Source organism: Pyrus communis, chromosome 16 (genome assembly GCF_041283825.1).
Source record: "Pyrus communis isolate YQ-2024b chromosome 16, ASM4128382v1, whole genome shotgun sequence".
NCBI lineage: Eukaryota > Viridiplantae > Streptophyta > Magnoliopsida > Rosales > Rosaceae > Pyrus > Pyrus communis.
This window is the reverse complement of record NC_142580.1, coordinates 4,607,039-4,622,067: the sequence shown is the minus strand read 5'-3', so window position 1 is coordinate 4,622,067 and position 15,029 is coordinate 4,607,039. Positions and strand designations below refer to the sequence as shown.

Here is a 15,029-nt window from a genome sequence, read left to right as displayed (position 1 = left end):
CAGCCCAGATTTGTAACATAATTTAGTTCTGTTACATATTATCCAAATAGCAGATACGTACTATTTTAATACAATAGCAACACATTGCTTACAACTAAAAAAAGACAGATTAGACAAATATACAGGTATGTAGCAGGACCAATTGATATGCAACACATTTAGCCTGCACATTGTTGCGGGAATATCAAATGGATCATAAATATTGTAAGTATTAAAATAAGGGAAACTTCACTCTCAAAAGACAAACAAAAAAAAAAAACAACAACAAAAGGAGATGAATGAGAAATGAGAATCAAGTAATTACCATGTCTGGATTTGGATGAGGCAGGAAGAGAAGGCCATGATCGACGCTTGGTCTTCCTCTTCTTCTTGTAATTCATGTTCCCCCTTCAAATTTCAAAAACAAAAAACCAACCATACTTGATTCCCATAAAAAAAAAAAGTATTATAAGTACTCCAAAAATCTTATTCTACACTTCTCGTAAGTGTATTTTTCTTTCCTAATATAGAAAGTTTGGAGTGTAGAATGAGATTTTTGAAGTGCTAATAATAATTCCAAAAAAAAAAAAAACTGGTATAAAAATTTCATGACACCTATAAAAATTTAATTCTAACACAGAAACTTCATTTTAAACTAACATTCACACAGTCCTAATCATTTGTAAATTACCATATTCTTATCATTATTTCAGTATGTCTTCTTATATTTAGGGTGAGCTCATACCAGTCACTAAAATTGCTAATGTATTTACAGATTAGGCTTGACTTACAATCTTCTTCAGTATAATCTCCATTCCATTTCATCCCAAAACCTAGGGATTCGGTGCCAGAACTGCATCTTCTTAGTTGTTGCATATCTTCTTGCAAATGAGTCATTGACTTCTCACGCTTAGAGACCAAGCCATCACGCCGCAAACGCGAGTATCAGCATCGAAGGGGGTTGGCTTGGAAACTGAGAGCTGAGCACCAATCAAGGGATTATTATGTAGCGTTGTGCCTACTCTGGATGATGCCAAAGTGGCCCCTTGAATATGCAATGAAGGTAGTCGTCCATGGAGCCTTTAGAAAGGTGCACTGTACTGCATGGACATGAGGAAATGAGAACAAATAAGAATTATAAAAACTAAAGTGAATCAAAATGACTTTGAAAATGCCTTTCTATTCAAGTATGTTGGCCCAAAATTAAAAGTGATAGATGCTGTCGAAGTGATAGATGCTGTCGAACAGTTTACTTTGTAGCAATCATTAACATTACAATTTTGTAGGAGTAATGTAGACGGATTTGTTTAGTTGCATCAAGCTCCTCAGTTTCCAATTGACATGCCAATTTATAGTCCGCTGCCCTTTTTTTTTCAGACAGCAAATCTAAAACATTGATATTGGCAATCAAGAACCAGCCAAATCAAAAGGATGAAGGTTAGGACAAGGTAATTTAGTTAGTCAACATCCTCACGTCGCTCCTAATTGAATTACTTGGAAAAACTATTTGACAGATTCTCATCTATTGATAATTTCGATTTTGTTGATTGCAGTTGGATATGTAGTGGACTTGATGCCTGTAAGTATAACTAACAAACACTTTGTATCTTAATTTTGTTTAGTGCCTGTGTGTCCATGAAACATTTTCGTTAATTTGTTGCTTTCGTTTAGTGAGTGATTTTGATTAGCCTTGGAATCTAGATTTTGTTATCAATTAACATATAATTGGGGTTTGCAGGGAGAAGTCGAATCTGGAGGGAGGGTGCGACGAGTATTTGAACTATCCTGCTGCTGCTGCCGCGGGCAGTCTCTGGCCCTCTAGGGTTTGAATAATATCAAGTATCTAGATTAATTATCCTTGTAAGTTGGGATGAAACCACCGTTTGTTGCTGATTATGAACTGTGATTAGATGGGATTGCGCATCTCCTCGTCGTCCTCATCGTCATCGTCATCTAAGTAGGGATGGAACTGCTATTTTAATTAGAACATTTTCGGCGTCAATAATTCAATCTTATGATTTTATTGGTCCTTTCTTCTTTGGTGATAATTTAGCACCATTTAACGCCAAACAAAAGATAGTGTGCTATTGAATTAGAGGATATTAAAACTGGTTTAACGCCAAACAGAAGCCAACTCCGGCTTCACCCCCACCATCATTATCACCGCCATGCCACAATCGCCACAACAAAAACCAAAACCACCACCATACTGGTGCATGTGCCCCGTTATTATTTATTACATTTTTATTAGTTCTAGTTTTGGAAAGACGGGTCTCATAAAGTCGACTATAAGAGCAATTCTACCGTGTCTAAGACGCCCTAGGTTATCTACTATTTAATCCATCATGTGAACAGTAACTGTCTTTTACATCTTCACCTCTACACTAAATAGTCCTGGCAATTGACAATAAACTATTAATATTTTTTTATTTTATAAAATAATACAAAATAATTTTTAATTTTTTTTCCTTTTTCCTCTTACTTTTTCTTTTTCCAGAACACTCTTCCTTTTCATTTTTTTTTCAAAAACACTCTTTATTTGCTTTTTTTTTCCAGAACACTCTTCCTTTTCCTATTCCTTCTCTCTCTCTCTCTCTCTCTCTCTCTCTCTACCAACGCAATCCTTCCCCTTCATTTCTGAAACCTCTCTTCCGCTTTAATCTCTCTCATTCTCTTTCAACAGCTCTGAGAGTTCTCATCCTTCCTCTTCTTCGAAACCAAAGCAAATCAAACTAACAAACTCTGAAATCTCAATCCCCTGGATGAGAGGAACTCGAATATATCCTTGCATGCATCATCAGAGCACCATTTGGGTGATCCACCATTGAAGCCCAGAGCTTCAAGCTTCCATTGCTCAAACCCGGATGAGGTTATTGCCCTACTTCAATTGCTTGAGTTATTCTCTGGTTTTTGATGTGTTTCGAGTTGAAACTCTTGGGTTTAGTCTCTACCATTTGTCTGTGGGTGTATCATCAGTCTCGGCGACGAACTCCGGCGAGAGCCATTGAGTTCGAAGCCTACTGATTTTTCATTTTTTTTAATTTTTTATTAATATTTTTCATTTTTATTAATTTTATATTGCGGCTGACGTCAGCCCACGTTACATTCCCTTCAGGCGCTCAGGCCGACACGAATCGCTGGACCTCTTCCTCGAGCCTGCTCGGGCTCGCTTGCCAGCACACACTGGGCTTCATCAGTCGGGTTACATGGCCCTGTTCCTATGCTTGTCCCTCGGGCTGGAGCACACGGTGAACTTGATACAGACTTAATCAACTTTATTCACATTTGCTAGGAGGTAGGACGTAGGACGTAGCAAGCAATTCCTCAGCATTAGTTGATGTTCACTTAAATCTGAAGTCAAAGGTCACCAGGAGAAACACACACATTTGCGACACCTGTGCAAAGATTTCCAACATCAACGACCGACCAGAATCTGTGCAACCTTAACTACAAATATATTTCCTTTAAAAACTAAAAAATAAAAAGAATCTTAAAAATCAAAGTCTACGAAGATACTTCAAGTCTGCTTGGCTCCCACCTCACTGCACGTTGCCAGAGATTTTAGTTATTTAAATCCCCGCTGTGTCCTTCGCTCCAAATTCCAATCCCCCCACCACCACTCCATTGACGAAACGCGCACCAACCAACTTTGCTTTCTGCTTCATAAGCACTTTTCCACGACTGGCCTTTCTCTCCGACTGCCATAGAGATATCCAATCAGGGCCGTAGATAATTTCGATCAGAGGAATCACATGGGTGTGGATTTCTACAACGTGCTGAGGGTGAACCGGAACGCGACGCAGGAGGACCTGAAGAAGGCGTACAAGAAGCTGGCGATGAGGTGGCACCCCGACAAGAACCCAGTCGACAACGAGGAAGCGGAGGCCAAGTTCAAGCAAGTGTGCCAGGCGTACGATGTTCTCAGCGACCCCCAGCGGCGCCAGATCTACGACATCTACGGCGAGGAGGGGCTCAATTGCGGCGACCCGGAAGACCTTTTTGCCGAGTTTTTCGGCGGATCTGGCGGCGTCGGGGACAGGGCGTTCAAGAAGAGCAGTGTGAATGGTGCAGGGCGTAATGGTAATTTGAAGAATAAGAAGGTTGCGGCGATTGAGAGCAAGTTGACGTGCAGTTTGGAGGATCTTTACAGAGGCGCGAGGAGGAAGATGAGGATTTCGAGAACCGTTCCTGATGAGTTCGGGTGAGCATTCTGTTTCTGTCTTCTTTTATTGTTGGGTTTCTTTTAATACGTCGGAATTGCTGCAAAGTCTGTTTCTTTCTTTTTGTTAATTGGGATTAAGGATTTATGGAAAATGATGTGTTCGTATGGTTTTTGTTAATTGCGTCGTTGACTTGTTTTGTTGACTTTGATTAAGGCATAATTAGCTGGGGAGTTTTGTTAATACGGTTAAAATTTCATCGAACTGCCGTTTTAGTTAGGTGATCTTGACTTTCACTTAAATCAGAAATTAAATGGAAACATTTAGAAAAGGAATCGATTTTGGATTAGATTTCTGAACTTGATATTGCCCAAACGATGTGTTCTTAATTTGTCCGAATTGAGAGGACATGAGTTATGCTAGTTGACCAAGGCAGTGCATCTTTCGTGTCATTTACGTTTGATCCCCTTGTCGTCGTAAGTTATAGATTAGAGTATTTTCAACTATCGAATACCGAAACACAATTTGTCTCCCAAAAGTTTTAGACTCGTTCAAATAATGTTCAAACAACCACTTTGTTGCAGTAAGCCAAAGACTATTGAGGAAACCCTAAAGATAGACATCAAGCCTGGCTGGAAGAAGGGTACAAAGATCACATTCCCAGAGAAAGGCAACCAAGAACCCGGCTCTTCTCCGGCTGATCTCATTTTCGTCGTTGACGAGAAGCCCCACCATCTTTTCAAGCGTGACGGGAATGATCTTATGGTCACTCAGAAACTCTCTCTACTCGAGGCTCTCACCGGAGCGTTCGTCAATCTGACAATGTTGGACGGAAGGGTTCTCGTGATCCCGGTGAAGAACATTATTATCAAACCTGGCCATGAGGAGGTGGTTCCTAATGAGGGAATGCCAATCTCTAAAGATCCGACTAAGAAAGGAAACCTAAGGGTCAAGTTCGACGTCGTCTTTCCGGCGAAGCTTAGTGCAGAGCAGAAGGATGATCTGAGGAGAGTGCTGGGTGGGGGTGATACCTAAGGTTATGAGAATTCATATGCCTATGATAAAAACCAAATCCATTAACTCTAATTATCATGTAAACATTTAATCTTTCCACGGTGCAATTGTGCATACTAGGAAGTCTGGTTTGAAGGTTTGGAATCCATAAATGTAAGATAAGCTCATGGAGCTCCATAATATTGTAAGTATTTTCTAATGGCTTATAACATTTTTCTTTGATGTTCGTGTTTAAGATATTGCGAAAATTCAAAAATTGCATTTTTCAAACGAGTTTTACCAATGATGTTTAATCGGTTTTGTGAAACTTTTGCTACGCTACAAATTTTTTAAAATTGGTGCAGGATATATCATAGATGTTCAAATAGACTGAACTATATTAGGGTTAAGTTTAACGCCATGTTAGAATTTCATATTCATCTTTAAAAAAAAATGTTTAAAAAGAAATACTTATGTCACTCGATTGATGACAATATATCCAAATGTATTATAACATTGTCCTTAATGTATACACAAAAAATCTCGGGAAAATTCAAGAAATTGTACTCACGATTGTTAACTAGTTTGCAAAATTCTAGTGTAATTTTAGCTGTTGCTGAAATTAACTTTCGTTATAGTGCAGCGAAATTACACAAAATACGTTTATATAATCAAGAGAAAGCAAAACAAAGTGATTCATTAAATTTTAATGATATATAGCTCACAATAGTGTGTGTGTGTGTGTATTGGTCAAAATATATATATTAGACAAAATGATATTGGTTTTATTATAATTTTAAGAACTAATACGAATATCAAAGAAGACATTCGAAATAGCATACAAGACGTCCTTATTCCAAACAAAAAATAAAAGACCAACTCAGATAAACGAGTTGCCGCGGTACTATATTTTTTCCTTTTTCACTTTATTTCTTCCACTCTCACACGTTGGTGTCACATCATCATCATAATGTATTCCCGATCCAGCTTTAATTTACTCACATAATCAGTTAATTAATCATTTGATTAATTATGATCTCCTATGTTTCTCAATCTTCTTCTGCAGTTCATCTTTCCTAGCCCCCACGATCTTATCAACCACCACCCCTTTCTTCATGAATACAAATGATGGCATTGCCTGCACCCCAAACTCCCTTGCTACATCCTGCATCCATCCATTCATTTTTATCAATTATATACCATATATATATATATATATATATATATATATATATATATATCTGTACGAGTCTCGTCTTTTTGGTCATCTAGTAATCAAAGATTCATGGTCACTTATCTTTAAATTTAATATCAATGGTTGATATCAAAATATTAAAAACACATTCATTTGTTCTCCACCAATGATATTAAATTCAAGCATGAGCGACCATATATTCTTTCGCCATTTGGTAACTAAGATCACATTTCTGATATTTGTATGTCATGTTCGGTCACGGGTCAAATTCAAATTTCAACATAATGTTATTGATATTTCAAGAAGAACATTATGTTTTCCTGGATGCGAATTCCATCTTTATGCTTTTGCAAGGAATCAGTGCGTAACAACGTTTTTGAGGTGTAAATAATAGTTTTTTTTTTTTTTTTAATATATGTAAAATTTAAGAAAAATATGAGGAGAAGTATTCATGCATAAAATATATACCGGTAGCTCGTCGACATCAAGCTTGACGAACTCGACGTCGGTGAATTTATCAGCGTAGTCTCTCAAGATTGGCTCCATGGCTCTACAAGGTCCACACCATGTAGCCGTGAAATCAATCACCATCTGTTCATCACCATAACCATCCAAACAAAATAATTAATCAATTAAGCAACTTCATTAAAATAAATAGAGTGAGTATAATATAGTAGATTTATCATATACGGAGCTTAATTATGAACTCGTTTAGAAGTGTTTATAAAATGGTTGAAATCGCTTTTCGTGAAAATATTTTTGAAACCAATTCTTAATAAAAATGCAAGTAAATTCTATAAAGTAATTAATGTTCTTTTTGGAAAAAGCACATAACTGGTGCTTCTTGCAGAAATACTTCAAATGCTTTTGGAACTCAAAAATATTTTCTCTAAAGTCGCTTTCGGTCATTTTAAAAGCACTTCCAAATGAGCTCTATAACTTTCATTCTACAGAAACAATAGTATAGGGAGGGAGCATTCAAACTCGAGACTTTCAATGTAAGAATAGATGCTCTTAAACAACTGAATTACAAAACCTACAAGCTCCAAAAAGGAGCTTAATGATAGTTACCAGTTTATCGCTATCTTTGAAGGCAGCGAAGTGGGTGTTCCATTGACCCTTGGAATGGAAGGCCACGATGCGAGACTCGTGTCCATGTGAAGATTCATCCGAGTCTGGAATGTGTGACATGTTGCCTCCCATTTCTTCTTTCTTCTTCTTCTACTACTCTCTTTGCCTAAAACAAAATGATAAGCAGTTTCTTCTAGTCGACTGCGCTCGGCTGTGGATATTTGGTGTTGGTGGGAAGGTGTTTATATAGTGGTTTAGGGCGATGGGCAAAAGTTGTAAGGTGAACTTTAAGAATCGGATTCGTTCGATTATTTGACAGCACCATTCTACTATGTGGATCGTTGAATTTAATTTAGAAATTTTCTAAGGCATCTAGGTGGGATATTAATCATAAAAAAGGACTATTTTTATATAAACTCATATTCCTTTGCGCATGTTTGATTCTTCGTTCGTACAACATTTGTTAGAAAAATTGATGATGAAAAGGACCGATGGAGGGTTGAGTAAAATTTAATTTCAGGACTACAGCTAATATTTGAATTCATGGACGAAATGCTTTCAAAATCATAACTCAACGAATATTTCTATAAGTAAAGTGTATTTATAACATATTTGTTAAATGGTAAGATGATTTGTCTGACCCAAAATGGGTTTAATTCATGAATGTTGAGGTGGAAGCTCTAGAAAAGAATTTTACTTGGGATTTGGTTTCTTTGCCAAAAGGGAGAAAGCTGTGGTGTTCACTGTCAAGCAGAAGGTAAATCACTGTTCATGACACGGTAGCATAATCAATGTTCACGCACGGCACTATTCATGATTTTGTTAACAAAGGAAATCACAACAACACGAACACTGACTTTACAGTCGACGCTGAGAAAAAGTGGGCACAAAATTAAAACGCACATGTCATTAAGAGCAAACTACTCTAAAGCTAAGTTGAATTGAACATGATAAATACCAAAAAGTATCAAATAATAATTGGAAATTTCTTTTAGGAAATTGTTATTGGCACTTCAAAAATCTTATTTTATACTCCTCACAAGTGTATTTTTCTTTCCTAATATAGAAAGTTTGGAGTGTAGAATAAGATTTTTGAAGTGCTAATAACAATTCCCTTCTTTTATACTCATTGATCTTCAAAGTAGAGTATATATAGAAGTTACAACTAGTACGTATACACTTCATAAATGTGCGACAAAAAACTACTATTTACACATATAACTCGCAACGTATTATCATATTGTGAATTATATTTTCAACTGAGACGAACACTAGTTTTTCTGATACGTCCACAATGCGGTAGACATAGCATTGTTTTTTTCTCTTCTTTATGGATGTTGTTAGGACTTATAGTAGTTTAAGAGTTATGCGCACCCTTTCCTTACAAGCCAATTTTTAACATGATCAATCGACTAGTTTAAGAGTTATTGCGTACAGAAACACGGTGGTATAATGTTAGGACTCAATTGTCCCTATATCAAAATAATAATATATACTAATGTTGTTTAAAAGCTCTTGGCCACCTTTCTCTTTCAATCCGGTTTTTAAGGACGAGTTCTATGTATCTGCTAAGCAGACAAGTTCTATCTATATGCTCTTAGGAGATGAATCTAAGATGTTAATTAAGTCATAATAAACACCCAAAAAAAGATGAAATTAAAAGAAATTAAAAGTCTATGACAGAGTTGGTGAGTGGTATTGTTTCTGAATTTGGCATCTAATTAATTCAATCTTTTTTCATTTTCTAATTAAAGGTAAATGCTGGGATCCCTAATTACACCAATTAGAGTGTAAAGAGCAGTTGGCTGTTGTTAATCTCAATAGACAAGTTTTGCCACGACATCAAAAACAAAGAGAATGGCATATATTCACCATTAGCATCCAAAACCAAAACTAAAAGTCAACTTAGTTATCGGAATTTTCTAGTATCTACGTGCGCAATATTTTGAAATATTGCTGAAATTAATAATTAAAATTTAACGGCAAAAAATTTCACAGTATAAGATACCTCGAAGCATTTGCCATGGGAACTACAAAACAAGATATTTACACAGAACTACAATTCTGTGAATGAAACCCATGAGCTACCAAATACTGTGGAATCTAATACAAAAAATTAACCGAGGCTAATAAAAGGGGAAAAAGCATCTCCTTTTTTTGCACTTTACAGTGGTTCCAATTGTTGCCTTGATCAAGTTGCCCCCACCCGTGCAATGCACATAAACCCACCACCACACATATGATAGATATATAGAGCATAAATCACCAATGAAATGAATAGGCAAACTGCGGCTTGAAAATGGTATACGAAAACATGTTTTCTAAAGAATTATAGGTTAGCAGATGCATGTTAAACCAATTAGTCAACGCAACATATCTACATCTTCGAGTTCAATTCGAATCTCTCACTCCCCACGTATTAAAATAACTTAGAATATATATTATAGTTTAAAAGGTAACTTAACATTTATAGATGTTGCAGACATGAGCGTAACTATATTGACTAAAACATATATACTTCCGTCATTGTACCCAAATTCAAAATTTTCCCTTCATAATTTGGATTAGTTTGCACTTGATGCTGAAAGACTCTTTTTTCCTCTTTACCCTAATAATGGTGAGAGAAGAGAGAGCAAGGGAATTGTGTAGACAACAAATTTCTAAATGATTCCTTTTCTACTAATGTCATCAATATATATAGAGAGAATTACACCCGTTTGACACATTTTTTTATTTGAGTATGTCATTTCACCATGGGATACAACACATTGCAATAGTATGTCCAATGAATATATCTTATACAAAACACCTATTACCCAAAGGTCATATATGTTATAAAGCATGCGGTTGGATACCCGATCAATGTGTATGTCTGTTAGCCATAATGAAAAGCTGCATGGTTTTTCTTGAAAAGATGTAATTATTGGGCAAAGAACCCAGCTCTTTTCTGCTAACTCAAAACGCACGCATATACATATGCCTATTATACATATTCTTGAAATATTCTACATATATTCCCAGAGAAAGGCAACCAAGAACCCGGCATCTCTGTGGCTGATCTCATCTTCGTCGTTAACGAGAAGCCCCACCCTCTTTTCAAGCGTGACAGGAATGATCTTATGATCACTCAAAAACTCTCTTTACTCGAGGCTCTCGCCGGAGCGTTCGTCAATCTGACAACGTTGGACGGAAGGGTGATCCCGGTGAAAGACAGTATTAGTAAACCTGGCCATGAGGAGGTGGTTCCTAATGAGGGAATGCCAATCTCTAAAGATCCGACCAAGAAAGGAAACCTAAGGCTCAAGTTCGACGTCGTCTTTCGGGCGAAGCTTAGTGCAGAGCAGAAGGATGATCTGAGGAGAGTGCTGGGTGGAGGTGATACCTAAGGTTATGAGAATTCATATGCCTCGGATAAAAACCAAATCCGTTTTAACTCTAATTGTCATGTAAATATTTAATCTTTCCACGGTGCGATTGTGCGTACTAGTCTAGTTTGAAGGTTTGGAATCCATAAATGTAAGAAATGCTCACGGAGCTCCCTAAATTGTAAGATTATTTTCTAATGGCTTATAACACTTTTCTTTGATGTTTGTGTTAAAGGTATTGCGAAAACTAAAAAACTGCATTTTTCAAAAAGAATTTTTACTCACGATGTTTAATCGGTTTTGTGAAATAAAAAAATTATCATAAGTTATATTTTCATGAAACTTTCCTACACCGCAAAGTTTTTAAAATTCATACAGGATATACCAATGTTCAAAAAGACATAACTACATTATGGCTAAGTTTTACGCCAGGTTGGAATTTTCTATTTATATTTTAAAAATGGTTTAAAAAGAAATATTTATGTCACTCAATTATTGACAATATTTTCAAATGTTTTATAAGGTTGTCCTTAATGTATACACAGAAGATCTCGAGAAAACTTAACAAATTACTCACGATTGTTTAACTAATTTGCAATTCTAGTGGAATTTTCGCCGCTGCTCAAACTTCTTAAATTTTATGCAGAATATTTCATTGTAGTGCAGCAAAATTCCACAATACAGGTTTAATTAATCGAAAGAAAGCAATACAAGGTGATCCGTTAAATTTTAATGATACATATAGCTCACATTTTTTTTAAAAAATAAAGTGAATTAGCACTTAAGAAATATAAACATACAAAACAATCACGAAAATTAAAGAATACACAATCACTCTTATTTAGTCTGCACCTTTTTTAAACAAAACGAGAATGTTTTTATTATAATAATACAAATATTAAAGGGAAGTGTTATTGACACTCCAAAAATCTCATTATACACTCCTCATAAGTATATTTTTCTTTCTAAATATAGAAAGTTTGGAGTGTAGAATGAGATTTTTAGAATGCCAATAACAATTCTTATATCAAAAAGTACATTCGAGATAATATTTATGAGGTTTTCAATCCAAAAAAACTTTAACAAAACATAAAAAGCCAATTCAACCAAACTACTTGCGACCTTGCTATATTATTTATTTTTCACTTTATTTCTTCCACTCTCACGCGTTGGTGTCACATCATCATATTCCCGATCGAGCTTTAGTTTAGTCACAGCATCAGTTAATTAATCCTTCGATTAATTATGATCTCCTGTGTTTCTCAATCTTCTTCTGCAGTTCATCTTTCCTAGCCCCCACGATCTTATCCACCACCTCCCCTTTCTTCATGAATACAAATGAAGGCATTGCCTGCACCCCAAACTCCCTTGCCACATCCTGCATCCATCCATTCATATTTACCAATTATATACCATACATATACATATATATTTGTATTTTCATTTCGTCACCTAGATCAAGAATTCATGGTCACTTACCCTTAAATTAGTATCAAAGATTGATATCAAAATATTAAAAACATGTTCATTTATTCTCCACCATTGATATCAAATTTAAGGATGAGTAACTAATTAACTATGTAATCTATGGCCACATGGTAACTAAGATAACATTTCTGATATTTATACGTCATGTTCGGTCAAGTGTTAATTGCATATTTCCACATGATTTTTTTTTTTTTTTGAACAAAAGATAGACCTACACCAAGGGGGTAAAGGAGTGCGTTAAGCCTTAAAATGAACTTGCCATAATAATATGATTTAACTTCACAACTAATCAGTGTATACTGTATAATAACGTTTTTAAGGTCTAAATAATAGTTTTCTTTGTAATATATGTAAAATATAAGGAAAATACAAGGAGAAGTATTCATGCATAAATATATATACCGGTAGCTCGTCGACATCAAGCTGGACGAACTCAACGTCAGTGAATTTATCAGCGTAGTCTCTCAAGATTGGCTCCATGGCTCTGCAAGGTCCACACCATGTAGCCGTGAAATCAATCACCATCTATTCATCACCATCACCATCCAAACAAAATAATTAATCAATTTAGCAACTTTATTAAAATAAAAAAGAGTAGAGTATATTAGAGTAGATTTATCATATATGGAGCTTAACATAAGCTCGTTCAGAAGTGCTTTTAAAATGGTTAAAATTATTTTTTGGTGAAAATATTTTTTGAACCAATCATTGTAAAAATGTAAGTAAATCCTGAAAAATCACGTAAAGTTCTTCTTAGAATAAGCACATAACTATTGTTTCTTACATAAATTAAGCACTTTAAGTACTTTTGGAACCTAAAAACATTTTCTCTAAAACTGATCTAGCCATTTTAAAAGCATTTCTGAACAAGCCCCCATGACTTTCCTTTTATACAAACAATAGTGTAGGGAGGGACTATTTAAACTCGAGACTTTCAATGTAAGAATAATATCAACTGAATTATAAAGCCTACAAACTCTTTAAGGAGTTTAATTATAGTTAGTTACCAGTTTATTGCTGTCTTTGAAGGCAGCGAAGTGGGTGTTCCATTGACCCTTGGAATGCAAGGCCACGATGCGAGACTCGTGTCCATGTGAAGATTCATCCGAGTCTTGAAGGTGTGACATGTTGCCTCCCATTTCTTCTTCTTCTACTACTCTCTTGTGTCTCTGAGAGATGGTGATAAAACAAAACTATAGGCAATTTGTTCCAATCGACTGCGTTTGGCGTGGATATTTGGTGTTGGTCCGAAGGGGTTTATATATAGTGGTTTAGGGCAATGGGGCAAAAGTTGTATGATGAACTTTAAGAATCGGATTCCTTTGCCTAGTGCATGTTTGGCTTTTCAATCATAGTAAGTTTGATAGAAAAACTGACGGCCAAAAGGACCGATAGAGGGCAAAGTGATATTTAATTTGAGGACAACAAAATCTAATATTTGAATTCATGGACGATACGCTTTCAAAACACTTATTCAATAAAAATTGCTATAGTTAAAGTGTATGTATAGCATATTTATGGAATAGCAAAATGCTTTTCTGATCCTAAATTGGTTAATGTCATGAATGTTGAGATGAAAGCTCTAACAAAGAATTCCACTTGGGATTTGGTTCATTTACCAAAAAGGGAGAAAGTTGTCATATGTAGATGCGTGTTTACTGTCCAGCACAAAATAGATCATTGTTCACTCACGGCACTGTTCACAAAAATTCTTTTTTTTTTTAACAAAGGAAATCACAACAATACAAACCCTAATTGAACACTTAGTACTAAGAAAAAGTGGGCGCAAAATTAAAGCACACTGGTCACCAAGAGCGAACTACTCTTATGCCAAGTTGAATTGAACATGTTAAATACCAAAAAAGTTTACATATGCACTTTATCGATGTAGGACAAAAGACTATTATTTACACTTATCTAATATTTACACATATATCTCACAATATATTTGATCATATTGTGAATTATATTTCCAACTGAGATAACACTCATTTTACTAATACGTCCACGATGAGGTAGATATAGCATTGTTTTTTTTCTTCTTTTGTGGATGTTGTTAGGACGTTATAGTAGTTTAAGAGTCTTTGCGCCAATTTTTAAAATGATCAATTGACTAGTCCAAGAGTTATTACGTACAAAAACGCGGTGGTATAATGTTAGGATTCAATTCTCCTCATATAAAAAATAACATATATAGTGTGGTGTAAAAGCTTTCGAGCACCTTTTTCTTACAAGCCGGTTTTTAGACAAATTCTATTCATATGCTCTTAACAGATGAATTCAAAATGTCAATTAAGTCAAAATAAACACCGCAAAAAGATGAAATGAAAAGAAATTAGAAGTCTATGACATACAGTTGTGAGTGGTGTTGTTTTTGGATTTGGCATCTAATTAATTCAATCAATTTTCATTTTATAATTAAAGGTAAATGCTGGGATCCCTAATTACACCAATTAGAGTACAAAGAGGAGTTGACTGCTGCTAATGTCAACGGGCAAGTTTTGTCAAATGACGTCAAAAACAAAGAGAATGGCACATATTCGCCATTAGCATCCAAAACCAAAACTAAAAGTCAACTTAGTTATCGAAATTTTCTAGCATCCTTATACGCTATATTTCCAGATTTTACCGTCAATTTTTTTTTTATCAATAATACAATAACTAAAATTTAACGGCAAAAGCACAGTACAAGATACCTCGAAGCATTTGCCATGGGAGCCGCAAAACAAGATATGACTAATAATTAATTGAGGGAGGCTAATAAAAGGGAAGGGCATC

The 15,029-nt window shown here is 35.4% G+C and overlaps 3 protein-coding genes and 1 pseudogene across 3 annotated transcripts; 2 read left to right on the top strand and 2 right to left on the bottom strand.

The window, feature by feature from the left end:
• The first annotated feature begins 2,533 nt into the window (after positions 1 to 2,533).
• LOC137732483 (uncharacterized) lies at positions 2,534 to 5,388 on the top strand. The gene is made up of 3 exons (XM_068471798.2): positions 2,534 to 2,848; positions 3,095 to 4,180; positions 4,724 to 5,388. Exons 2-3 carry the CDS (start codon positions 3,732 to 3,734, stop codon positions 5,172 to 5,174), a joined length of 900 nt encoding a protein of 299 aa, XP_068327899.2. The 5' UTR covers positions 2,534 to 2,848; positions 3,095 to 3,731; the 3' UTR covers positions 5,175 to 5,388.
• Positions 5,389 to 5,896: 508 nt separating this feature from the next.
• LOC137732414 (thioredoxin H2-like) lies at positions 5,897 to 7,617 on the bottom strand. The gene is made up of 3 exons (XM_068471723.2): positions 7,399 to 7,617; positions 6,796 to 6,918; positions 5,897 to 6,297 (listed from the first exon to the last, which is right to left on the bottom strand). The coding sequence occupies exons 1-3, from the start codon at positions 7,528 to 7,530 to the stop codon at positions 6,163 to 6,165; spliced, it is 390 nt and encodes a 129-aa protein (XP_068327824.1). The 5' UTR covers positions 7,531 to 7,617; the 3' UTR covers positions 5,897 to 6,162.
• Positions 7,618 to 10,239: 2,622 nt separating this feature from the next.
• On the top strand, positions 10,240 to 10,784 carry LOC137731356 (uncharacterized; annotated as a pseudogene).
• An 832-nt stretch (positions 10,785 to 11,616) lies between these two features.
• On the bottom strand, positions 11,617 to 13,604 carry LOC137732190 (thioredoxin H2). Its single transcript, XM_068471486.2, has 3 exons — positions 13,259 to 13,604; positions 12,654 to 12,776; positions 11,617 to 12,141 (listed from the first exon to the last, which is right to left on the bottom strand). Exons 1-3 carry the CDS (start codon positions 13,388 to 13,390, stop codon positions 12,007 to 12,009), a joined length of 390 nt encoding a protein of 129 aa, XP_068327587.1. The 5' UTR covers positions 13,391 to 13,604; the 3' UTR covers positions 11,617 to 12,006.
• Positions 13,605 to 15,029: the final 1,425 nt, after the last annotated feature.